At 41.3% G+C, this 27,979-nt stretch overlaps 1 protein-coding gene across 5 annotated transcripts in view; it reads right to left on the bottom strand.

Moving 5' to 3' along the window:
* Window positions 1-27,069, bottom strand: part of ZBTB46 (zinc finger and BTB domain containing 46) — a 56,024-nt gene extending 28,955 nt beyond the window's left edge. For 2 of the 5 annotated variants that reach the window (XM_049817133.1, XM_049817137.1), the window contains exons 1-5: window positions 26,538-26,677; window positions 26,192-26,372; window positions 19,496-19,623; window positions 17,548-17,687; window positions 8,842-9,811 (exon numbers count right to left, since the gene is read on the bottom strand). In XM_049817133.1, coding sequence (XP_049673090.1) covers window positions 8,842-9,811; window positions 17,548-17,601 — 1,024 coding nt within the window. In that variant the 5' untranslated portion in view covers window positions 17,602-17,687; window positions 19,496-19,623; window positions 26,192-26,372; window positions 26,538-26,677. Of the gene's footprint in view, window positions 1-8,841; window positions 9,812-17,547; window positions 17,688-19,495; window positions 19,624-20,529; window positions 20,783-26,191; window positions 26,373-26,537; window positions 26,678-26,983 lie in introns of those variants that run through there. The other 3 variants (XM_049817134.1, XM_049817136.1, XM_049817135.1) reach the window with 3 other exon arrangements.
* Between the last annotated feature and the right edge of the window lie 910 nt (window positions 27,070-27,979).

The raw sequence follows: 27,979 nt of genomic DNA, 5'->3' as shown, positions 1-27,979 counted from the left end.
ATATGAACACTAGGTACTCATGATATGACAGGATGCTGAGTTACAACCTTTGAAAATCCTCAGAACAAATATTTACCTTTTGAAACAAGTGCCTGTAAGAAATGTAAAAAAAACCCCAAACAAACAAAATCTGAGACCAATAGAGCAAAGTTAGTTTTTGGTTTTGATTCCTAGACACTGCATCTAAAGAATGAATTCTTACTATGTTTTAATGCAAAAGCAGCACTTTAAATAGGAAAAGTGCAAGTCCTGAACAGTGATGATTATAAAGTAGGATTAGAATTTTTTTATGTTAAAATTCTAAAACCTTCTTGATTTCTCACTTGTAATTTCAGTAAAGAAACAAAAAAGGGGAAAAAAGATTTCTTTTTTAAAGGTTGAGATCTCTGTAAAGATGAGCCTAGCGTAACCTTGGTACAAGGAACAAATAAAATAGTGAGAAGGGCACTCAAGAGAGGGGAAGTGCCTCTGATCTCTGGAGTTAAAGCAGATTAACAGAATCAGGGCTGTTACCATAGGGAGGAGGAAGAGGAGGAGGAGGGCTTTGGAGCCTGGGGAAAATGGAATGCAGGGTGGGGAAAGGAAACAGACACTGAGCTTTGAGCTAAAGCTGGTTTAGGGTGGAACCATTTTAAAGCCAGGGTGTAGCCAGGGAGTAAGTGTCTGGGTTTAAAGCAATGATTTTAGTTTCCAAACTTGAAAATAACCTGACCTAACCCTTTAATAACAGAAACTCAAAAAAGTTATTCCTGCAAAGATGGCATCCTAATAATTTTGTTAGCCTGTAACTGTGGTGATACAGAGAACCTGAATTATTCACTAAGCCCTCTCTGCAATGTTTCTGCAAAATTCAGCATATGGACACAGAGGTCGGGGGGGGGGGGGGGGGGGGGGGTTGTTTGTTTGGGTTTTTTTGGTTGGTTGGTTGTTTTTGCATTTTGCTGCAACTAGCAGCCACCTCCACACAGTAAACTGGATACTTCATGCGCCTGAAGAGAGTACCAAAGACAGTCTAGAAACCTGGGCAGCTCCGTAAGCCAGAGGAATGCAGAACATGGGCTAAGCTGATTTCGGTGCTAAGAAAGAATTCTGGGGGTGGCATTACAGCACAAATCTGTAACCCCTCCAGGTCTGGCTGCCAAAGAAAGCCTGGCACCGCCAACTACCACTGCTTAAGGCGTCGAAATATCTCCCCATTAAAAACATCATTCAAACCCCCTCAATTGTAGCAAAGGAAATTTTAATTCCTTGCACCATAACTAGAACTTCATGAAAAGCAGGTGGAAAAATGCAGTAATTAACTTAATTTTCCAAGTGGCAGGCAATTTGTAATTTACTATTACCTACCCTCAAAAACACTCCAGCACCTTTCCAATAAGCTGAATGTTTTGATCCAAAACATCTATCCTCCTTAAAAAGTGATCTTTCCAAAGTTGAGCATAAAAGAGTGATCTAAATAAAGAACTAACAGTAGGAAACTATTAAAATTTAAGCCCATGTTGTTTTAGGACTTCAGATATTAATCTGACAATTGAAAATTTAACTAGCCCAGTTTTCATTTACAGCCGTAACAAATACTTAAACACCTGCCTTAAGTTTTTACATTGCAAGCAGAACTCAGACCATGGCAGATAGATTGGAGACTCGATCTTTTCAAAGCAAAATCCATTTAAAAGAAGAGTAAATCACTGTATTCTGTCCCAATGATTTCTTCAGCTGCCACGCTACGTGGATCCTTTCAACACTGCATGCTTTCAACCCACCTACTAAGACTTCCCTTAGCATCACCTTCAATATATTTGTTTTCAACCCATAAAAATCTACAATTTACCAATATATCTTTATTTTAGATAAGATGAATAGTGAGTACCAAGTATGTGATAACACGTCTCACAAAAGATACGCTTTTCGTACACTTTTTGAGGAGCAGGGAAAGAAGTTTTGGGCAGGCCAGAGTAGATGGATCAATGTGCCACTAATGGGAGATAGGCAAGGCAGAACAGCATGCAGGAGCACTATTATTTACTGTGCAGTTGCATTCCAAGCTGGAGCAAAAGGGTGGGTTTTTTTAATATTGGGCTGCAGAGGTTAAAAAGAAGAGTGAAGAATGACTGGACCAGAGACAGTTAGTTGCAGTAAGGTTTATCCATCTCCAACGGGAATAGCTGGGTACAAAAGCCTAAAAATCAATTTATTCATTGTGCCTTAATGTTCAACAGGTATTCCCTGTACAGACACCTTCTGGTTTAACCTTGCTCCCTCATCTCTTCAGTTTGTCTCAGATACCACCTTTACTACACCAAATTCAGGCTCTTTGTTCTCAGTTCTCTTTTTCTATTATTCCTCTTCCCGCTCCTTGTTCTGTTCTCTCCTGTACCATGCTACCTCTCCTCCCCTTTCTCTGTCTCCATTCCGTGCTGGCATAATCCTTCACACCAAATAGCCTCCGTCGCCAATTGCAGAGTCCCGTTCTTTCTGAGCAAGTTCACACTGTGTTTTCTTTATTCCTCCATTAATATTAACCCTCAGCGCCAGCCTGCAGATCATCTTTTTTCTTCTCATTTAAACACCAGCTCTTCAGGACAGGTAAATTGATTATTTATAAAGCATCATGTAAAGCCAAAAGTATTACACAGGTTTTGCAGAACAAAAATCTTAGGAGTTCCTTAAACTGAATCCTGAATACAAACACCACGCTAATTTTTTTCCTCTTCTCATTATGCAAGACCTCTATTCCACTACTTGGACTAATATGCTTGCCAAATATCACAATAGAAACAACAGAATTTTCACTATTGGTTGTTTTTTTTTTAAATAGTAATAATTAAAAAAAAAAATCAAGGAGAGATTTGAAGATTTGCACTGAAAAGCTGAGTTACAGGAAGCCCAGTAGCTTGCTGACAAAAAGATTTTTTTGCAAGAATAAAATAATCTTATAATAAGACAATCTACGCATTGACCTACCTGCACTCGGAGAGGTCCAGAGACCTCACCAGCACAAAATTAGTTGAGAGTTCATCTAGACTGAGCTTCTTCTTGCCTCCCTCTGAAGCCTTCTGAAATGTAAGCTCACTATATGATCCAACTGTTAAGCATCTGTGCTCGCCAACAACTCCTGTAATCATAATTTGTTCTCTAGAAACCAAGACAGAAAGAGGGATAGGAAAAGGCTTACGACACCAGCTGCTTCCAATCTTCACAGAGAGCCAGTAGCACAACTCCCTGCAGCAGGCACCAAAATCAGATTGTGTCACTGAAAAATTATGAACTTGAACATCTCCTCACCAGGAGGGAGGAAACTTGGGCATAGTTAAAGATTTTGATGGGAAAACACTAAAGGAACTTGGAACTCTGCAAAGTCAGAAGGATATAGTGAAGTCCTGTTCATCCTTCCCATGAAGGTCACTACTCTGGGCTTACTTAAGTCCTGAAGCTCTTCTTACACAATACAATTTCACTACACATAACCAAAGTAAAGCAAAAAGTTCCCAAACCATAGCATCTTTAAAAGCGACTGTTCTGTTTTGAAAATAATTAGCTTCATTTCACAGTCAATTGGCATACAAAAATTCACTTGCAGCTTTAGGGTGCAAACACTCAGAAGATGTGTGGGAGTATTTCCTTTGAAATAAATTCCTGATTCAGAACTACTGCGCTTGAACTAGCACATTAATAAAACCATCAATAAATTCTTCAAAAGTCACCCTCGAAGTGACAGAGTTTTCCATTACACGGAGAGGCAAAACCAGCAAGCAACATTTTGTTCTTCTAGTGAAGGTAACTGTCCTCTTCAGCAAGAGCCTTTTAAATACCACCCAATCCTGTTGTCTACGCATTCAGGACATGAAATCCTGTAAAAACTGTATCCAGCGATAGTAGAGGAACAGCAACCTAAGGAAAATGAAGATGCTCAAGGCACAAGACTACTTCTGAATTTTGTAAGCATCTTTGATATTAAGACTAACAAATAGCAATATGTTTCTTTAGAAAACCTATGAAATTCAAGAAAAAAAGGTTAAAATAGAAGACAGACTTGTTATTTTGACAAGTCTGTGGAGGAAATTCTTCTTGGCTCAGTTATGAAGAAAGTTATTATTTATATAAGCCTATCCTTCAGTTTACTTTGGAGAATTGCTGTTCCAAGTTAATGTGGCTTGGTGAGGAAAACATATACATGAATGTTTCATACAAGGAATGACAGACTGACATCCTGAACAACCCAAACAGGATGAGAAAGAAAAAACCTAATATGTTTTATGCTAAACAGAGAATCCAAATTAATAAATTGAAACTAGCATGAAAAGATGGTCCTTATCAAGATTTGTGCTTGACTGACACTACCCTGTAGAAACTGAGAGCTTAATCACATTCTCAATCTAGCATCTCAACTTAGTTTGCATTCTTTTGCAAATTCTATTTGATCATTTTTTTTCTTGGATGAAGAAGATACACTCTTCATGGCAGACATTAAGAATCTCTTGCTTCAGTTGCTATTTCCATGATATTAGAGTACCATTAGTAAGATTACTCCAGACACTCCTTTTTATTTTAATCCGTAGTGTGATCAAATTCAAAGACTCTCAGCAGCACCTCACCAGCATCTAGAAAAGAATTGACTGATTCTGAAAGAATTTTCTTATCCTTTCAATTAAAAACAAACAAACAAACAAAAAAAACCCCTGTGTCTTTTTGAGACCCCGTTGATTCATATTAAAGTACAGTCTACTTAACCTATTTGGGACACTTTAGTACATATTACATATTTAGTACACCCTGCCTATATTGATAAGAACATGTCTCCCACTGAAAGAAGCACCACTATCAAGTGCAAAGGAGCTGTAAGTTGTTGCAAAAGCAAAGTTTCAGTGACTGCAATGTGCTTCTTTGTAACATAAGTAATTTATGTTTTGTTACAATAACACTTGTAACTTAATACAGGAGTAGGAGAATATTTTTAATCTGTGAAGTACACTGCCCCAAATAATCACTGATTTAAAAGGGTGATGCAACGGTTACTTGCAAGGTCCACCTTCCCAAATGTGGCTTGCATGTTGCTGAAATGCAATGCTGCTTGCAAGCAAGACCAAATTAATATCTTGCACAATTTCAGGAGGAAGACACTAACACCAAACTTTTAAGATGGACTCTCCTAAATCAGCTTTTGCATTGCCAGAAGGTCTGTGTTAGTACTCCAGTATAGAGGCATTTGCAAATGGTACCCAAATTATCCCACAATGAGAGCTTTCAGACTTAACAAGCAACATCTTAAAATAACTGAATAGATCAGAGAAGTGAATGAGCCTCAAAGAACAAAGAGTTCTAGGTAACTTTTTTCTTCTTAGCTACTTATGAAAGAGCATTCAACAACCATTTCCTCAGCAAACGAGTACTTTTTTCATCCTAGCTATGAACAATACAGATAGGGACACTTCTAAATACAGGAGGCAAAAAAAGAGCCTTAGACTATGAAGTCTGTTTTAAAGAACAAAGCCTGACACTACTAAATCAAAGACAACTTCAAGCCAGAATTTAACCACAACCCAAATACTCATTACACAGTGCAGACACTTGCCATTATCTGTTTTCACACAAGAGAATAACTTTTTCTTCATGCAAAGGAACTAAGTTTCCAACACCCCTAGATGACTACTGAATTCCAGCAGGAGAGGGAAGAACCTGGGGTACCAATAACCAAGCTACGCAGAACCCTGGAGCTTGGCAACTTGGGAGATGGAGCAGTTCGCAAGAGGGTTGCTTCCACCTGCTGGAGATGGGAAATAGTAATGTGAGACCAGAAGACCCTATTGCTTGTAGGGACCAAGATGGTGATCGTCTGGGGGAGCAGGGATGCTTTCACTTCACACTGAAAGAGAAGCAACCTCACCTGAGCGACCAACTCTGATCTCACCCAAACCACGCATCTACACACACACAAGCACACAAGAGGCTTGCTGCTGACAAGCTGAAGCTGCCCAAGTGTTAACTGAAACTGAACATACACAGATCTCAAATCCTTTTAAATTGTACCAAAAAAAAATATCCCCTAAAAGACAAGAAAATTTGACCTGAAATACACGCAGGGCTCCTCTTGCTTACGGGAAGCACGCAGAGGTACTCCCTGCCGTTAAGCCCATATGCACCCATCCCACCATTTCAGGCCCCGCAGGGCTGAGAAACGTCCCTTTTCAGCAGGGCAGAAAGGAGAATTTCATCTCTGCTCACCTCTCCAGATGGCTAACTTGGGGAAACCATGAGCAGCTTAGACTCCACACCCTGCCCTTGCTCCAAAGCATGGTTACTTTGCACACATTGCTCTCAGAGCAGCAGCCAGACTGGCTGGCCACTGCCAATGTACGTAGCCCCCGTGCCTGTCTGGTTCTGGCTTTGCTCTCGTTTTGGACAGTGAGACAATGAGAAGTGTTGCTATTCAGTTTTTCCTTTTGCTTTACCAGCACTTGTGGAATATTGAAACTATTCCCTCAACCACCACCATTCAGCTTCCCCTCTCCCATCATTAGAAACACCTCTTTTACTGGTGCCCTGGTTTCGGCTGAGATAGAGTTAATTTTCTTCTTAGTAGCTGGTACAGTATGTTTTGGATTTAGTGTGAGAATACTGTTGATAACAGGCTGATGTTTTACTTGTTGCTAAGTAGCACTTATCCTAAGTTAAGGATTTTTCAGTTTCCCCTACACTGCCAGCAAGCAGGTGCACAAACAAAAAGCTGGGAGGGAGCATGGCCAGGACAGCTGACCCCAACTAGCCAAAGGGATATTCCATGCCACAGCACATCATGCTCAGTATATAAACAGGGGGGAGCTGGCCAGGAGGGGCGGATCGCTGCTCGGGCATCGGTCAGAGGGTGGTGAGCAACTGCATTGTGCATCACCTGTCTTTTCTTGGGTTTTATTAATTTTAAAAATTATTTTATTATATTCATTTTCATTACAATTATTATTTTATATTGTTATTATTATTGTTAGTATTACATTTTACTTTAGTTATTAAATCTTTCTTATCCCAACCCAGAAGTTTTCCTTTTTCTTCGCCCCCCCCCCCCCCAAATCTCCCCTGCATCCCACTGGGAGTGGGAGGAGTGAGTGAGCGGCTGCATAGTGCCTAGTTGCTGGCTGGGGTTAAACCACGACAACTGGAAACCACATTTAAGACAAAATTTGGAACAAATAATTTGATTGTGCCTGCTGATGTGTTGTCTCAGCACTGTGCTGAGTCAACACCCGCAACCATCTTCCTCTCATCTGCAAACAGTTGTAAAGAAAAAGACCACTTCTATTTAATTCCTTAACAATTAGGAATTAAATAATCTAAACTTCATTCAACTTCCAGTAATATAATCTCTTATATTTTGCACTGTTTTCAGTACTTTAAAGATATTCAGTCTATAACCAGTTTGCTAAAAGGATCAGAGTTGCAGTTCTGTTTCTGCAGTCACTCCAGCAGGGGTGGTTTACTTCATATACCTGTCCAAAGCCCACACACCTTATAGACAGTACAAGTGATTGAGCTGTTTTTATGAGATGCCGTGAAAGTGAAAAATATTTGCGTGCGAATAGTACACCAGGCAATCCGTGCTGAATCTTCATTCAAAACAATTCTAAAATACATGCATTATAAAAACAAGATTCGTCATAAATCACTGTTATCTTAAGTTATCTCTCATTTTTCTCCTAACTGACATTGTTCAGATTTTATCATCAGCCAATTAGAATAATTACATGCAAGCTTGCTGCAGCAGATAACTGTAAAACATAATAAATCTAAAGACATTTGTAGAGCGTTACCCATTCAATGAAAACCGCATTTAAACTTCAGTATGTAAGCAACTTAAACATCCTTTTTCAGCCCATAAAGACTCTTCAGACTTTCAGTACTATTTATATTGCTTTTTTCATCCGCATTTGGCAACATAAGGGTATATAATCTCACACGCCCTTCTCCTGGCTGACTTGGATTCTGGTATGCAATGAAACGCAGGCTAACTCACAGCACAAAGTTCTTCAAGTCAGCTTGAGGGAGTTTAATACCACACTCCCTTAAAGTCCTTAGGAAAAAAACACCCAAACTCCTGTATCACTAGCATTCCTGGATCTACTAATTGCCAGTGATTAATGAATCAACTAGGAGTTACCTTGAGACAGAAAAATAACTACTGGATATTCAAAACAAGTCAAGAAAACATTTTTCTCCCTGTCTATACATTTCAAAAGCAGCCACTCATCTCAGACTATAAGTAGCCACACATCAAAAGACATTTTAAGCCTTAGTAGTACCTGAAAAAACCCACATTATTCTTAGGATTTACCAAACACTTATCTTGCCATTACCAGCAACAAGCTATGGTGGGTTTCTTACCCATGAGAAAGTGACACCTGAATATCAGGAAGTACTGAAGATAGTATCGTTAAGACTAAATTACACCTGTGTGTGCTGTAATTACATCATCAATATACTGTGCAAGGAAAATTCTTCAACCTTGACATCAGTTTGCACACCTGCTAAAATAAATTCCAACCTTTTCTCTCATTAATTCCAAGAATTATAATGGTGTTTTGGGGGTGATTTATGCCACTCTATGTTCAAGACCAAAACAAAACTACCAACTTCTTTCACAGGACAACCAGCCTGCAATGCCGTGACACTGAGGTTCCTGACTGAACTGTACAGTATTTGGTTCTTTTGATTGCTGGCAACACAGGCTTCTACATTTTTCAGTTTCTGGCAAGCTAATAGATTTCAGAGACTGGTAAGATCACATCATAAACAGAACTAATTAACTCAACATTCTTTACTTCAACCACGAAAATCGGAAGAATGACTTACTTGGGTCTCGACTGCTGTACGGCCAGCCTGAGGCAGGTAAAAAAGATGGCATTGGAGAACTTGCCCTGCTGTCGTCCTCCACTTGCTGCGTAATATGCCGCACAGTTTCTTTATTTTTTCTGTTCTTCCTGCGTCCAGTGGGTTGCCAGCCATCCCCTACTCCTTGTTCTGAGAACGCATTCTGTATTGCACTATCCTTGGCAGAATGTAGTTCACTCCCTCCATAATGTGACGGTGAAACCTGTTCCTCTTTGATACGTAAAGACCCATAGCCCATGTCACTAGACCAAAGAGACTGGGATGAAATGTCTTCGTGGCTGTCTGTTTTTGGTTCTTGATCCTCTTTTCCATAACTACTCCCTCCTTCATGGCAGCTGGCAATAGCTGAATCTCCAGAAGAGTTTGCTGGACTTGTTCGCCGAGCTAACCAGGGAGATATACTCCTGCCAGCCACAACTGCTGAAATCAAAGCATCCGTACTACTGCTGGAAGGGGCTCCAAGTTCATAATCAACGAGGTCATCTGAGGCATCAGACTTTATGCTTATGTCAAGAGCTGCTTTTATGAAATTGTGACAGGCTTGTACAATATCTGTCATTTGCAGATAGCTAGCAGCTGACATCACCTCAATGACGTTTCTGCTGGTCAGTGCTAGGTGTGCAGAATACATGAAGTCAATGATTGCTTTAAAGCCTTGTGCGGTTACAATGTCTAAATGGGTGACTGTGGCCTGGTCAGAGGTTTTCTGTACCTGGCAGTACAGTGTTTTGAAGTAGCGACTACTTCCAAGCAGAACGTTTTTGTGAGCCTTAAAGATCTTCCCCTCCACTATAATGCAAACATCACAGAGGATGCCGTGTTGTCTCTGCTCGTTAAGCTCACGCAGCAGATGACGGTAGTGGGAAGCAATCTCCATATCTTCCTTTCGGTTATTCATTTGGAAATCTTTGTGTTTCCTCTTCCACAAGTCCTGCATGGGGAAGGAAATGACAGTATTACAAAATCCCATACAGGCTTACAGACGCGTTCTTCAAAGACTGAGACAAACCCCAAGTTGAACCAAATTAAGTACCAGGTTCATCTTGAAAGAATGTCACAAAATACAACTGCTGCCTAGAAAGACTGCACAGTCATTACACGTTGCAGCTTATTTTTACCAGACTTCAAAAAATTTACGTTAAAAGGGACTAGATTTGAAACTCAATCCTCCAGTGGCTCATAACATCCCAAAGAAACATTTCTTTAAATTACTACAGACTTGTAAGAAAACCTGTCTTAAGTTACTTGGGTAAAACAGCTGTCAGTTTTTACTGTTTGGGTTCAGTAAAGTTTGGTTTTGAAAGAGGTACTACACTTGAAACCATGCTGATGGAGACAAACTATTGAAGAGCACTCTGTAACACAATTTCCTCAAGGGAACAAGCATTACATGTAGCACACTGAATAGCTGAAATCCTCAAACAGCAAAAGCCAATTGAAACCAGCTATTTCCCTTGCTATATTGCCGTTGAGGGGCTATAAATACTGTTTTCAAGTCAGAAGAGCAATAAGCAAATCCAAGACCACAGATCACAAAATTTTAAGTCCCCACCCAAACTAAACTGGCAAGATATCAGAACTATGAAGTTAATGCTATTTGAGGCTTAAATACTTAGAAGCACAAGATTTTTAACTTTGCAATAAAACATATTATTTCTTTGGCTTTACATCTCCAAGTTTACCCCACAACCACCCTAAAATATTGGGTAGAGATAGTCTAATAATCACTTAAACATTCAAGTTTAGAAAGGATGTTTATGACCAAAATAACAATGCGTCCACCAAGCTGAGAAGAATTCACAGGACTTTTGATCACCTTCCATAAAATTTGACAGTGTTATCCAAAAAAAGGCTAGTTAGTGCCAGCAGCATGGCAGAGACCCATATCTTCTAAGTTATGCTCCAATCATCCTCCGCTTACACCCCAAACCAGAAAAAAAGGTCTTAAGTGTGGATATGTTGGCAGTAATCAGTAGCACCAATATTTTCAGATTGAATTTTATCACACCTACCAAGTACAAATATGAGAGAAGTGATACATCAACATGGACGAGTGCATACACAGATTTCTTGCGGCATTCAGTAAGTCACTCCTGCCACACAGCTTAATCTGTTGTCCATTCAACACCAACAGAAATGCCCTGCCCTTCGTCTCCCAAGGTAACGCTTCACTGCTATCAGGCATATCAACACATTCTGTCTCTCAAGCGAGATGACTTCAAGTTCACAACACTCAAAGTGTTAAGGATGGATGCTCGCAGCACCAGAACAGACTGATGAAGTACTCCCTGCAACACCATACCTCAGCAGTTACTACCTTTGCAACTCCGTACTTGCCTTTGCTGCCACAGCTTTGCAAATTCCTTGGCGTTACTTTCTGCCATTTTATCTAGCTTATACCACTTATTCGGAACTTTCTATCAAGATTTATATGCCGTCTAACAGCTGGTTTAATGGTTTGACCGATTAAGAGCACCAAGCTGCCACACAACATGAAGGATATCTACTTCTTTCTCTCAAAACCTCAAATTTGTTCCAATATAGGATGTTCCAACTGTAAAATTAATATGTGGGTCCACATGTCAACATACAACATACTGACAAGACCAAATTCTGAATGTACCTATGGGCAGGTGCACACATCAGAAGCCTGGATTTAGGCTACTGTTGGTTGCTGATAAAACCCAAATCACTGTACTTCTGACGTCTTACAGTCTTGAAGCATACATGGTTAAATATAAGCACTGTCAGTAAGGAGGCTGACGTGAGCTTGAAGCAACTTTCTAACATACATCAAGTTCAAACACAAATTCAGTCCCATCTGTTCAAATAGGCTCACAGCAGTGGGCAGTCCTTAGGACAGCCATGATTAAGCAAGTTTCCTGACACATGCAAGTGGGTTTCCTGTACTGTGGAACACAGATCCCCAAGACCTCTGCCCCCTTCCCCTAGTCTGTGCTATTATTGTCATCTACAGGAGCAAAATAGCTACAGTTTGGCCAACACCATTGGCTAAAAAACAACCTCTCAGCCCACAGAACATACGTGACACAAGACCTTTCTTCTAGAGAGCCACCTGATGATTCAAAAGTTCAAGTTATGCAAGATTGCCTGCACAAGCTTCTCCAGTTCCGCAAGAATGGAGCTGTCTCTTCGGCAGTGTCAGAAATGCTAATTTGCAAGACCAGCTGGTCCCTGATCGTTGAGAAGCATTTACTTCCCTCAAGAGAGAAAGGACCATCTTCCTGCAACATAAACAGGCTGAACTGGTGTTCATCTATTTCAAATCCATACAGTTTTTCTACAGAATTAAGCATAGAACACACAAAGAAGCTAATCTTTTTTTTATTATTATTTGAACTGGAAGAGGTTAATAATAGCATAGCTCTACATTATCTGAACAACACTACCTATTTACCATTGAAATCTGCCCAGAGACCTCAAATTGAATTCTCACATGGAAGCCATCTCCACCACAAATAAATGAAATAAATAAATTAAAAAAAAAAAAAAATTAAAAAAATCAAACCAAGAATCAGAGTCAAGGAAAAAAAAGAAGAAAAAAAAGAAAGAATTGATTTTTTCAGGTCTTTCGCCTGAAAAGGTTGTGATGGAACCAGCCAGCACAGCAGCTCTCTAACCCAGGCTCTGAAGGTGGCTGCCACCACTTCCCATGTCTTCATTTTTGAGAGAACCACCTCTTAAAGCAGAATGACAGTTCAGTTTTGTCTTTATTCCAGAAACCACTACTGCATCTACTTTTAGGAGTTGAAGAGTCAGCTTAGTCCCCTCAGGAAATACGAATTGCCACATAGGATAAAGCGAGTTGTCCATCACCAATCCTGTCTTCAACAGCTGCCATATCCACATGATTCAGAGGACGATGCAAGAAAACCTCACAGCATACAATTACGAAGCCATCAGAAGGTTTCAGATATGGCATTTCTGTTTGCTGTTCCTTCATGGGTATCACAATCCATATTCCAAGATACCAACTGCCTGGAATTGGTGCAGGGGGGAGGGGGGCGGGAAATCTCCTGCAAGGATGATTTTCCCTTCCTCAATTTAATACAGATTAGCATCAGGAGTATCTGTCAATGTCTTCACCTGGTTTTGTGAATTTATGCAACATAAGCTTTTCTTCTTGAATGTTTTTCACCTGGAAATTATAGATTCCTTGAGATTTTATTTCTTTACTATTTCATATATTTATTCAGCTTACTTCAGTGGGTTGGGTTCCCCCACACTGTTGGTAACAGTCTATTTTAGATAAACCTTGTCCTTTGTTTAAGCTGCCTATGGCAGAAACCCAGATTAAAATATGTCTCTTGCTACCTTTGGTTTAGACTGGACCAGTCTGAGGTTCAGTTGAGGTTCTGACTCATCTGGTGCTTCTTATGGATGAAGCACACGCTAGCCTCTTTAGGAAATAGCTTTTCTCTGACTTTATTTCCTATCAAGGGATTTTTACTAAACACACACACAAAAAAATCTACGCAAGATTCCTTACTGGCCTCCCTCCCACCCACCAAGCTCTTGACAGAAGACACCCTCCAGGCAAGCCATGGATGAACAAAAGCGTGTCATTACAGTAAGATCATACAGTCCTTATATCTTACTTGCCCACTTTTCCAAGGACACTGGGGACAAGAGCAGAGAGAGGGTGGGTAGGTGCCTTTTGGACAAGAAAGCAAAAATACCTGACATTCTAAAATATGATGAATATAAGAACACAAGTAAAAATAATGACGATACACATTCCTCTACACAAAGGGAAGACAACTTGTCCTTGTTCCAAAGTACTTTAAGTATAAAGAGACAGAGACATGAATGGGGAAGAAACCCACCAAAGAGCAGCATCCTTTCCACTGACAGGTGGGCACGTTATAGCACTTTCAAGTATGCAAGCAATGATGTGGATACTCCCATGTTCAGTCTAATCAATAAAATTTAACATCTTCCAAATCAGCAATTATTATTGTAGATGTCTTGATCTTCCTCTGTCTAAAGGTCTGCTACTTTATACACATTGTTCCACATTCAACATTTGTCACAGCATTGTACCTTTTAAATGAGAGGTCTTTGGGGGAGAAAATTAAATATGCCTCAAATTCAGAGGAATTAATTAGTTTTCTGTCTACCCATGTCAAACCAGAATATCCGTTTAATGTCAAGGATCACTAGGGAATTAATCCAAGTTAAATTTAAGGCAATTTGCTAGTAGTTAAAAATTCAGGAAGCTTCAAAACCCTGTGCTCTTGTGTTCCAATTTTACATGCTGTTTTGTGGCTTGTTATTGGGATGGTTGGGGGGTTTTTTTCCCCTTTTCCTGGTAACAATATTTATCTCCACTTAAAAGATGTTGTGGAAAGATTTCTTCAGAAAAGCAGTAGCTTTCAAACTTCTATTGGAAGCATGGTAAAGATGGAATAAACCGTGAAGATTTTTTAGAATCAGACCTCGAAGATTAATGATGTATTTTTTGTTTTATCTCAGGTCTTTTTAGTACACTGAAGGATTTCAGAGTTGAGCACCTACTAAAATCCTTTAGGCCTGGGCCTGCAATGACAGCACATGGCCACAACACAGCTTTCCAAGAAGCCAATGAACCATGAAAGCTCATCTGTAGATTTTCCACAAAATAAATTGTAGCAGATCAGGCTTTCTTCATAAGTCAATTCACAGACACTACAGTAATTCAAGTCTATTACTTTTCCAAAAATAACAACAACAAAAAATTGTCCCTAAACAAACAACACTTGCATGTAACAGCAAAAAGAACAAAACATGAGCAGATTTAATAATCTCTTTCATGCAAACTTCTGTCAAGATACGGGCCAGCTTTTTACTTTCTATGTTGTCAAAAACCTGGTCTTAAAGTAAGCATTAATAATTTATATAATCTTTAAACCTAGCTAGCATCAACCTAGTTCTACAAATATAGCATCCCTGAAAACTCTTTCTTTTGCACTATCAGTACAGTTATTTGAACATGAAAACATCACCTGGTGACATAATAAGAGTAAATAAACACAATCTTCACCTGCTGTTGGAAAGGTTTTAAAAAGAGTAACCAGTAATACTTACAAAGCCAACCTCTCAGCATACGCACCCACAATAAGTCTGCTGACCAAAATCTTAACACCAGTAAAATTAAGTGGTACAAATTTGTTGCATCTAAAACTCAGTGCATTATATGAATTTTGACAAAAAGCCACAGACAAGAAATGGAGTACACACATGAAAGCCTCTACAGTACAGTCCTCTGGAAAATAGTGGGGACAAAATTAAACTCGGAAGGAAGGGGGGGGGAGCAGAAAAAGACTAGAGGGGTTTTTTGTTGTTGGTAGGGTTTTTTGTTTCCTTTTTGCTCTCTCATAATATAAGCCAACGAAAAATTTAAACTACATGTCATTTAGTCTGTTACAATTGTCTAAACATGTTTCTACGCTTAACACTAAGGACACAAGTTATAGAGTACCAAACTATTCACTAGTGCACTCCACCAGCCACTCTATGCTCCCTAGAGTAAACATGCCAATTGGAATTTAACCAAAAATGTGTTGTTTCCTCCCCCCTTTCCCTTCAGAGAAAAGTAAAAACAGATTAAGGAAGAACTCAAATTCACTCCAATGGTTTATTATACAAAAAAAACCAACAAACACACCCCACTTCTCTGCTTCCCCTGTGTCCTGTCCATGTCTCCACTCCCAAGACATTCCAACATTTTTTAAATTCCTCTGCAAAGGAGCTCCGTAAGGTGAGATTGGGCTTGAAATGTCTCCTTGCACAACAAGACACAGTGTGTATAGGAGTTTCACTTTCATCCAATTAAAGACAACACAAATGCATAGGATTCCTCCTATCCATGTGCCCTGGGCTGAAAAGAATGAAGTACAAAAAACCCCAATGTAACCTTAGCAACTGAAAAGGACGGTACCTATACTTATTCTCCTAAAGGGGAGAAAAAGCAGAAGACTCAGGATATTAATGCATGATAACTCCCTGCAAAGACACTGCTCATGAGCTTTACAAGTACAAATCTCCAGAAGTAGTGTTTTCTCCTAAGTGTGTTTGAAGAAGAGCACACAATTCCAGAAAAGTTTTAATTTTTTGATACTAGATACCCCAAAATTATATTCTTATGTTCAGCTTTGTTCAAAGTAGATGCAAGTAACAGCTTATGAAAATGAAGAGTTGCCAAAAAAGAAACTCTTCTACCCTATTCTGATTCATGAAACCGATCATTCGTAGTTTAAGTTGGTCATTCCAACCACAACTCTGAATTCAAAGAGAAACAGGCAGATGTTTGTAAACAGACCAAACCAGACCCTTGGGCCAAAGAGGTTACTCACAACTCACGGTTTCACGAGAAAAACACCGTACCACTTTTCCCTTATGACTGGGGATGAGCATGTTTAATTATAGCCCAACAGTGCATGTTCATCCTTATGGGTTAGAAGCCACAGGAAAAAAATAAAAGTTTCACCATTCAGTTTGAGAAATACTATAGAACTACAGAAAGGGCAAAAAACTGGGAGGCAAATGATTTTCAGTGAACTGAAGTAAAAATACTAGTTATATTTTTATTATCAGATTTGAGAGGTGCACTCAATTCTCTATGATTGTAGGGCAACCCCCCTGCCCCAAGCCCCTCCAAGTATTCAATTAACATCTGCCTGACGAGGATTGACTAAAATTTCTCCAATTTCAAGCCAATGCTATGCCACCCTTGACAGCATTAAAACACCATCTCCAGTTAGCCTCTCTGTAGCAGTTACAATCCAGAAAGTCCATGAGCAAAGTTCAAACAGCAGCAGCAGGGCAAGCATTACACCTTCAGTAGCTGTAACACACCAGCAAAGAAATCACTTGCTCGAACCGCTGGTTCTCAGGGTAGGCAAAAAGACTTCAACTCCCCGTCGGTCCAGGTTAGATTTAGTCAGGAAATACAATACATTTAACACCATGTCATCAGTTTACAATTGCTTCTACCATGAAAATAGATAGATCCAAATGTAATTAGGAATTAAAAGAAAGCCAATTTCAGCAAAAAGAATAACAACACGCAAAACACTGCATGCTTCTAGGCAGTCATATCATCAAAGCTTTGTTTCTGCAATCCAAACAGGAAACACAAGCAAAATCTTAACTCCCATAAGCAATAAAATAACAGGGAGCTATCATTAAACATTTCACTCTCTACTCCAAAACTTTAAACCAGAGACTTGGCTTTGGCCTTTGACCTATCAAACCATCTACGTAAAGTTACGGGGCCAGCTATAGTGTGCAGAAGCTGGACACTACAAAAGTGCAATCAAAAGACAGGATTTCTGAAGGTATCTTAGAAAAATCCTTTTATTAACCTTCATTAGCTCTGACAGCGCATGAAGAATTTTGAGATAAAACCAGGTCTGAAAATGAAAGCTAACGGAAAACTGTTAGCCTCCACATTTTGAAAGGAGGGCAATTAGATATCAGAATTAGAAATTTAGAAACTGTAAAGTTAAAAATAGGGGGGGGGGGGGGGGGAGGGAGACCAGAGATGCACATTTTGCTACAGTGTTCGTCAAGTAATAAGCAGTAAAGACGTTTTTGCTGATTTCATTAGAGAAAGCATGCAAACTTAAATATAAAAAAAAAAAAAAATCCAAGACAATTACTTACCAGTAACAAACTGGGTTCCAGGTCTAGCGTTTCTCCTACAATAGGTGAGGACATCAACAGCCCTAGGGCAGCACAGGTAGTGCACTGTTCTGTGACCTTCCAATAGCACTGGTGTGAACTCTTGTAGGGGAAAGACAGAACTACGACAAAAAAAAAAACCCAGAAGAAGTTATTAGCATTAGACTACAAGATTACTGTATAACAGTGGTACATTTAAGTCCCTTCCCTCCAAACTCACAGTTTTAACACCCCCACTTATGACCTAACGAACCCCCCAAAAAAGTTAACTCAAAGCATACCAATACATTGCAGGTAATTAAAGCCTGTTTTTTGCAATAATAGAAGGAAGAATTACGCCTTAAAAGTATGGGAAAAAAAATTCTAATTTTAGATACTAAAACTTCAAACAGATCCTTGAAACAACAGTGTTTCCTGTTTGGTAACTTTTCAAAACATTCTCACTTTAATGACTTTTTAAAGAGACATTTGTGGCCTGAAGGGCACTAATTCACCTTATCTGACCTATCAAATACTGAGGTTAAAAAGCTACCACTACAACTTCTGAAAAAAAGTCAAGTTTGTAATGGATTATTCAAGACAATTTCCTCCTGAAATGTTTAATGACCAGTTTCTACTGGCTGATGCCATTCAAGGTTAAGAGACTAAACAATCCTAATATTTTGAATATTCTGTATAAAATATAGATGCTTAGGTAAGACATATTCACAGACAGACTTCTGGGATAAAACATTAATGTTTACAGTTACAACATATAAAGAATAGGAATAGTTCATCTACACATAGTGTCCTCACAGATGAAAAACCTTTAACTATTACTATCATCTTGTACACCTGTTTTTCTTACACAAAACAGACTTTTTATTTTCTTCAGAATAGCATATTCACTACACTTACAACATCTAACTTCAACTAAAACTTCTGACTATATTTTATTCAAAAATTTATACTGTTTATAAACCATTAGCTGTTATAGCAAAGTATTTGCCATATATTTCTGATCTCTGCATTTCAGACATCTCTAATATACAGATTAGCTCTCAATGAAAATAAGCTATAAATCAATACTGTTGATTTCAAGACTGACCTTCTGTAGTAACAGATTGTGAAAGAAAACATCAGAAGATACAAATTAAGAAAGCTTTTCCAATACTAATTAATGTCATTATAAACGGTGAAATAACATATCTAATAAACAAATGAAGTAATAAGGAAAATCCAAGCATTCTTATGGCAACAAGCAGAACTGTGAAAATCTTGAAAACAAGTATGACCCAAGTGAAGCAAATACCATTGACTTTGTTCTCAATTTCTATTTCAGACTGCCAAGTCTTGCCTTTTTCTAATTCTGATTGCTTCTCCATAGCAATTGTTTTGGCTAGCTCTTTTTAGTTCTGTTATTTAGACAGTTAAAAAAATAAAATGGGGGAGGGAGGGAGCCAGACCAACACAGACACATGGGATATTACTTTGTTAGAAAAGCATAAAAGTAATGCGTAGTTTCACTTAGACTTAGGACTGTTACTGTTAAGATTCTCATTTACACCTCTGTCCCAGCGTCACAAAATGAGCCAGAACAGTCTGGTAAGAATGGTAAAGCTGAGACCTATACCGCTTTGCAGAGCTCTTCATTTTTTCTTCCTGCTTTGAGCTCTGCACCTGTTTTCCCTCTTCCAATCGAACAGATGAGAATCAAGTGACCATGATTAACGGAGGCAGCCCTACCACAAGGTAGGAGCAGGAGAATAGCCAGAGGTATTTCTTCAACTTTTGCAGTTGGGTAAGATTTCTAAACGAGCCTTTGTTATCAATGTTATGTCAAAATTTATAACGAACTGTAAGTCCTCATGACAATGTTGATATATATCCAGCTACTCTTTCTCTTTCCCTTGCCACATTACAAAAATATCTTTAAATGCTGAGAACTTACCAATCTTTGAAAATGTTTCCTGTTAGCAAAAATAAACGTCACAACGTTTCACAGCTGGATACTGCATGATTTAATGAATAGAGGAGAATAGTCTCTGGTAACAAGCTCCAACAGGTTCATCAGATGTCCTGTATTTGGGAAGGGAAAGAATAGGAGGCAAAAATTAAAATCTAAACTTTAACTTAATACAAAAACCTTCAGTGTCACATAATTAGAAGCCACAGTTAAAATAACTGCATATTTACAAGACTGTTTGCCATTTCGAACAAGAAATATTCTGATATATAGGAAATATATTCCAATACGCTCTGACATATAAGAAAAAATCTTTAGCCCTTGTGTTAAGTTAAAGAAAGAGCTTAACATACAAATTTTAAGACTATTAACAACTTCTGACTATGCTTCCAGACAGAAGCGCCTTGGAGAAGTCACTGTAAAAAACAGTACTTATAGGAGGATTTCAAACTATTTTAACAATAGTTTGCTCTAGTAAACATCTTAAAGTTTCAGTTAATGTTTCTGCAACACTTGCCATCCACACACTTTAAATGAGGTTAGTATTAATCTAACCTTATAGTTACAGTGATTCCCCTCCAAACCAAAATATTTGCCTAAGGTTACAGAAAAATTATCTGTCCGCATTATACAAAAGTAAGATATTTGAGTTCTATTCCCACCCAACTCGACTGAATCACAGCCTTCAAAAGCCAGAGTCATCCTCAAGTTAAACAGCAGTGTACACAAATGTACTAACTAAAACAGTTTGCTCCTCTTACAAAAATTTAAAAATTTTGAAAAAAGAAAATCCACAAAGGTACAGAAAAAGATGCAAATACCTAACAGAAGGTAAAAGTTTTATCTTCCACGCCTGTAAAAGCTATGCAGTCCAAAATATAATATTCCAACTGGGAACAATCTGCTAATACAACAGGATGCACCTTTCCTTACAGGGCACTAGGTGCATTTCTAGTTCAAAATGCTTACTTGCAGTAACATTTCCACTGCACTTTGTATTTCCTCTGCATTTCACTTACTCATTTCCCCGCAACTTCCACCTCTGTCCATGCGCTTGTATCTTCATCCTCTCTCTCCATCATAGAGAGCTCCATCATGGTACAGAAACAGTTGCTCACATCATTCCCCTATTTCTGATCTCTGTTCTCTCTTTCTCTCACCTGGCTGCACCAAGAGACGATCCAACTCTACCCACCGCCACGGACCTTGCAGAACGCAGTAAGAATGCAGAAGAGCTAGCCAGCACTTAAATAGCAAGTACCTTACAGGATACCAGGCTTGAGAAGTCTGGTGATATCAAAAAATGTAAGATTTGAGCTACAGATATATCTGCCACACTAGCAGTGAAATTAAAAAACACCTTGAAAAAATCCGAGTGTCTGTGGCTAGTATTGACACTTACCTGTCCAAGTGCCATTAAATCCTACAAGATCTTAAGCTTCCACTTAAAAAAAAAAAAAAAAAGTCGCAATAGTAATCTAACAGAGATGACTTTGCCCTTGTGCATCTATTGGCCAAAAAACCAACATAAAAAGCATCTTAAAAAAAAGGGGGGGGGGGGGGGGGGGGAAGGGGGAGGCTGGGATTAAAGAACTGCAAGCCTATCACACCGGGAATTGCCCTGAAGAATGGTTCCCCCAAAACCTTCTCATTGGTTTTTGGCTTTTTAACTAGGGTATCTTTGCTAAATTTCCCAAACTCAGTACATAAAAAGGGAGGGAGCCAAAGAAGGAGGAAGAATCATTAGGTAATTTTTAAAGAGAAGTATAGCAGTGGGAGGAACCAAGGGAAAGAGCACCTAAGAGACAGAAAAGATACGTAAGGAGTCAGGAATAATCTAAGAGTAAAAAATCAACCAGTGCAAAGCTAAAGATAACATATGAGGTGCTCTGTGAACAATCTGATTTCGTTTGTGTAATTCGCGGCACAAGCACTTAGTGCCTTGGGTAAGTATCCCTTTTTTACTTTTTAGTAGAAATCTCATAATCCAGATTTGATCAACTATTATTAAGGGAAAAAAAAAAAAAAAAAAAAAAAGGTGGAGTGAAGCCAAGAAGGATACAGTGGTAATAAGAAGGAAGTCAATAAGCTAGCTTTATATTTAGCCACCACCTCATTCTCCAATACTACAGTGGCAGGACTTTTAGGAGTACTGCGTCCTGACTACTTCGTTCATCAGTACTTAAATTAGTTGGTTTCGGGTTTGGGTATTTTAAGCACCTAATGGCTAATACAGACCATCAATTCTTCTGTTTTGGAGCATGATTTGAGCACTAGTCAGAAAGGTATTTCCTCCAATGGTGTATTAGTGTGGAAGGTGCAAATTTTGTTTAACCCTATCCTCAAAGACGGTGAGCTAACCGCCTGAAATATCAACTCTTTCTGCAGAGGAGTTCTTCACAAGGTGAGAAATACCAGGAAGCAAACTCGCTTGGACAGAATAAGCAGTTTGTTCAACACACGGTGAGGAAATAATTAGGAAAGATAACTACATATTTAAGTATACACAGGTATAAACATATTCCTTATACTCACTTTTCTATGTAGGGTTCTTAAGCAGCAAAATTCCTGGCACACGCTCTGACATTCTTGTTACTAAGTTTATTTTAATCCATACACAAGCTAGTAGCTGTGTTTGTAGAATATTTCTGACGTCTTGCTGCCTCCCTCCATTACCATGACCCCAACTCAGTTTTACTGTAAAGCGAACGCTAGGCAACTTCCAACATTTGCAGAATGCTCTTCTTCCTGAGTGCATACACAAGCCAAGTGAGTAACAGGACAGAAAGGATCACCACTGCATAGGCTGGAATAAAAGCAAGCCACGTCCCCAAAATCAAGGCAAAAAGGTGAGTTTCAGCTCCAACTCGGCATCTACCTGCTACATTTCAGCAAAGCTACTGTTCCTCTCCGCAGCTGCACCACCGCTGGTTCCAATGCACACGTACATCCTTACCTACGCGCAACAAAACACCGCAAAGTGGAACACATTTCCATCTAATTAGAATTACTGTCAAGGATCTCCTCCTGCCTGCGAAGCACTCGGAAGCTGTTCAAAACCAACATTTCAACAGCAGTCTGATGCTTCTTAAATATATGGGTATGAAAGAAAGTTAAAGCAACTGTTCAGAAAATAACTGCACCACAGCTAACTTGGTAAGGGACAGAAAACCCCACCCACAAGCCTCTGAACTCCACCGTATCTCATAGGAAATTCAGCAAGGACTTCACACCAGTTTGCATTTATGAAGAATAATTGTTTTTAGCACAACTATGATTTTTCATCAGTATAACAGAAAATGTTTTGGAAGAGCCAAGAGAACCCCGGCACCCCTGCTTCACAGAAGGGGAGGCTGATAAAAAGCAGTTACGATACCAGTACATTCAATCCACAGCTACAGGATGGGAACAGAATCCCAAGCAGCTATCCCTCCAAATTGGACATCCTTGTGCATCCAAATACACCAAGGCAGCACAAACCAGAAAACTACTGAACCGTTCAGGGAAGTTGGAGATTCTTTCCTCTTGCATCTCAAGTGAAAGAAGTCCCGCAACAAGCAATACATGCTTTAATTTCTCATCCTGCCTGAAGGACTAAAAGTCTAGAGGGAATGGAGAAAACCAACTACTGAAGGTTGTATTTAAGGGGGCTGTAACAGAAACGTATCACCTAGTGAAGCAAAAAGTCCTCAAGAAGGAATAAAGTAAAGTTTTGAAGCAACAAATTTTAACCCTAGAGTCCTGACTGTCATTGTACTTGACCAAAATATCATAAAAATGCTCACGGGGATCCTTAGGCAAGGAGTAGCATCGCAGTACTTCACACAGACCAAATACCTCCCTCTATCTCACAGCTGTGGTAGGTCCTTGTACTCTCGCCTAACGTGACCCCTGCTATCTACAGACAACCCCACAGCATGCTTGCTTTCACTATTAATACATTTTAAGTTTCAAATATCACACACATAAAACACAGGTAAGCTACGCACTTAAAAATATTCAAGCAGGTCGTAAGCCAGAAGCAAAATACAAACACGGTATTAATCCTTTTGTGCAAAGTGTCAGAATTTTCTAGGGTAATGCTCGCAGCCAGGAACGGACATGAACCGCTGGCTCCTGGGAATTATAGCGGACATGTGGGATAACCATTACAACTGCAGGTAGCTCTTCACAGACTTAAACTAAGCCCTCTCTTTGGCCTTTTGTTTGCCCATTAAACTAAACACACAGGAGCCAAGGAAAACCCCTGTGAATGCTTTTTACCAATTTAGGGGGAGTCTAGAGAGCGTTACAGAGTGCTCTGGAGCAGCCAGGAAAACCGGCAAGAACATGAAGGGGAAAATGTCCTGGGAAAGGTTGAGCTGTTTATGAAATAATTCTGCTCTAAAAGCAAGCAGTAGCAGTTTGGATTGGGTGTTAGCCTGCTGCTGGGAGGACAGGAAACTTTACTTAGAAACTTCAAAAACACATATCTAAAAAAAAAAATCCACACAAGTGGATAGCAGAGACAAACAGAATATGCCCGACCTCACAGCAACACAACACGTTACCAGAGGAAAAGCAGGCGTATTAACAGCAAATAACAGATCTTTCCAACATGAGGCATTTTTCCTTTTGACGGAGTACTGCTGAAGGGGGGCTGCTAAACTGGTTTTCCCCTAAGCACTTCCAGTTATAAAAAAAAAATAATAAAAAAAAATCCTCTTGCGAAGAACATATCCACTGTTGTACAACTGTCCCAGAAAACAAAGACCACGGGGAGAAAGTGGCCCATTTTCTTCAGTCTCCAGGAACCCCGTGTACAGGTCATGTTTTCAAAGGCTCAATCCTACACACTCTAGAACAAAGCAGCATTTAAAGTATATGAATAAACACCTAACGTTAGGATTATTAGAATACCCTATTTTTTGGTACCACACTAAAATTGACGCAATTATACCAAAGCTAACATACAGTCTATGAAAACAACTGTGAGAGAAGTTTAGCTGTGAGCGAGTTTCCCCCTCCTGGACAGGCTGCATCAAAAACAAAAGACTAGTTTTCTGTTTCAGTTACAGTTATCCCAATAGCGTACCAAGTCACGCAATAATTTTCATGAACGTACGTTTGGGAGCTCCCCTAAATACTGTTTTGTAGCTCTCCCTCCAGCCCACGGGACAGGCTCCTCTACCCATTTCTTGTCAGTTCCCAAAAAACACCTTAAAGCGATAATTCCTCAACACATGTTGAAAATATTGTGACTAATAATACACTCCACCCATTTTTTCCATCACTAAGGATTTCAAAATATAAAACTTGACAAACAGTGAGAGAAGCTAGACAGAATTTAGAAGGGGAAAGTAAAATTTTACTTCCAGTTAAAAGATGCTGTAAAAACATAAAATGTTCAAGCAAGGTATTGATAAAAGCGGAAGAGCTATCCAGTCACAGCAAGCTTCTTCCTCAGAATTATGTTTTTCTCACTCTCCTTGGATAACGTAGCTTTTCCTTTTAATCCTCACAGGGGGAAAAAAAAAAAAAAAAAAAGAGAAAAAGAAAAAATACGCCCTCCCCTTTTTGAGAAAATACATTTAATGCATTAGTAGTAGGGCTGCTGTGTGTACACAGAGAATCCACACTTGTAATAAATACTTGATCGAGTTCAAGAACTGAGACCTAGATCTATATTACAGTGACTAAATGCTAAAAATGATACCAGTGATGCAATTAAAATGCATGCAAGAACTTTGGTACAGGTGTCTACAATACCACTGTTTGCTAAACACGTCTCCTAATTAGCATGGCTTTAAACAATGCTGATAATAATCCGGTCCTGTAAGGCTTGCCAAATGAATCATTGAGATTGCAAAATAAAAAGCATGAGGAATTCATTAAAGAGCTGTTAAACTCTCCTTTGTTTATCTTTCCCCCGTCAGGTGTAAAAATAAATAAATATTGGTTTCTATCTCCGGATTTCATCCTAACGCTCAGCTTCACAATAATGCGCCGGTGAAGAACCTCCTCAGGAGGTACCAACATTTTTTTTCCCTCCGTTTCAAAAGAGAAATCCTCCCACTATTACAGTCCTGAAAATCTGCTCCATTCTCTATTTGTCATCTGGGATTGAGTTATCAGACACTACTTGTATTACTTTGGGAACTGACATGTCTATTTACAGAGACACAAAGGCAATCCAGCAGCACAACCCCTTCTTTTACCAGCACCTTTCACAGCACCTCTCCTTCTCCCCTCGGCCAAATTTTACAAACACTTTCTTCTGGGGAGGGGGGGAGGACACCTCACTAGTTTCCCAGCATGACAGAAAACATTTCCAGCCACTTTTGCACTTGTTACAGCCTTATGAAAAATCACCTCTATCCCCCCCCAAAGGAACAGCGTTATTTTTTCAAGGGTTTTTTTTGTTTGTTGGGGTTTCTTGTTTGTTTTTTTTTTTTTTAAAAAAAAAAAAAAAAAAAAAAGAGGGTCACTTCCCCCATTTCAGCCTGCAATTAAAATGGAGGCAAGGCCAGGCGATCTATGTCTGGCTTTAGGGGGAGACAATAACCCAAAACAGGCCTGGCTTTTTTAAAAAAAAAAAAAAAAAAAAAAAAGAGAGAGAGAAGAAGAAGAGGAGAGGGAGAAAGAGAAAGAGAGACAGGCAGAAAGAGAGAGAAATACAACATGCTTCACCAGTATTATTACCTCATCCCTTTTTCCAAGCAGTTTTGAACCACACTCCTGACAAACTCTTGGTCCAACTTGCACGGATGCTGGTTTTTAGGGGGCGGAAAAGGTTTTAATGCTGGAGCCGGGATTGAGGCTGGCTATTCGCAAGTGGAGCTGCTGTTAAAATGCCCCCTTGTCTCTTCTCCTCTCCCTTGAGCTGGGTGTTGACGCAGCAGAAATTACCAGCTGGAAAATTCCCCTTTTGGAGGTTACGGGGAGGGGGGGTGGGGGGGTGGGGGGGGGGGGTGGTGGTGGAGGGAGGGGGGGCGGGCGGAGGAGCGAGGGGAGGGCCGGGGGAGGGGGGTTAAACCCTGCCACTTACCAAGTTAAGCCATCCACCCACACCAAAATAAGACATCGCGTCCCAAAGAAGGCACACCGTGCCCCCCTCCGCGGGCAGGGGAGCGATCGGGCCCCCCGCTCCCCCCCGCGACGGGCGGCGGGCTCTGCCCGCGGCGGAGGAGGACGAGGAGGAGGGAAGGGGGTGGTGGGGGGGGGGGGTGCCGGGGTGGGTAGGGGGTGATAATAACGATGATAATAAACGAGACGGGCGGAGAAGGGGAAGGGGGGGGGTGCTCCCCGCCGCCCCCGGAGCGCTGCCCGCCTCGCCTCGCCTCAGGGTCGGCGGGGATGGGGGCGGCCCGCCGCTGCCGCTGCCTCAGGGGGCGGGCGGCCATGGCGACCCCCCGCTCGCCTCAGGGAGAGGAGAGACGGGGGGGCGGGCGGGGGGAGGGCACGGGGTGGGGGTGGGGGCGGCGGCGCGCTTACCTGGGCCCCATGGAGGAGAGCGGGGTCTCGGAGCGGCCGGAGCTGTGGCTCCGTCGGTCACTCCGTGCCTCTCCTCCCGGGTGGGGAGGTGGAAGGGGAAGGGGGGAGGAGGGCGGGGGTGTGTGGGGGGGGAGAAGCCGGCGGAGGGGAGGGAAGGGGGGGGGGGGGGAAGGCGGCGGGGGGGGGGGGGGGGGTGTGGGGGGGGCGCCCGAGCGCGCTCCCGCCGCTCCCTCGGGCGCGCGGGGCGCGATCCCGCGGCAGGGCGGCGGGGCGGCGCCGCGCGGCGCGTGCCGGCGCTTGCCCCCGCCCCTTCTCCCCCCACCGGCAACCTACGATTGGGCGGCGACGGGCACGGGCCTCCGTAAGCACCGCCTACTTTTCCCCGCCTTCCCACCCTCCCCTTTATCCCTTGCGCCGGGGGAGCGGGGGGCGCCGCCGGCGGCTCTGCCACTGCCGGACACCGGAAGTGAGGGAGGGAGGGAGAGAGAGAGGAGGAGGGCGGGCGGGGGCGCGCGCCCGGGCTCGGCCGCGCGGGGCACGCCGGGACGGCGCGGTGACAGGGCTGAGGCGGAGGGCGGGAGGACGGACGGACGGACGGACGGGCGGGCGGACGGACGGTCGGTTTTTCCCTCGTTCCCGTTCCTTCTCCGGACCTCCCGCCTCCCAGGGGCCGTCTGGGTTCGTCTCCTGCTTCCCCTCGCTGTGGCGGCAGGTGCGCCTGGTCCGAGGAAGGGACGCGCCGCTGCGGTCGGTCGTTTTCCCCTCGTTGGGGGTGAATCCATCCATCCATCCCCTCAGGCCCACCGCGGCCTCCCCGGGAGCCACGCCCGGGTGAGGGCGAGGAGCTAGGCGGGATGAAGGACGAAGGGTTTGCTAATCCCGGTGGGGCTGGGCCCCTGGCCGGGGCCGTGCTGCAGCCTCTTCGGCACCTTGCGGGGCGGGGGGAGGAGAGAAATCACTTTCTGCTCTCTTAAGAAATAAGCTGTATTTCACACA

This window comes from Accipiter gentilis, chromosome 14, assembly GCF_929443795.1.
Source record: "Accipiter gentilis chromosome 14, bAccGen1.1, whole genome shotgun sequence".
Lineage (NCBI taxonomy): Eukaryota > Metazoa > Chordata > Aves > Accipitriformes > Accipitridae > Astur > Astur gentilis.
The sequence above is the reverse complement of the archived record's forward strand: the minus strand, read 5'-3'. Positions and strand labels throughout refer to the sequence as shown.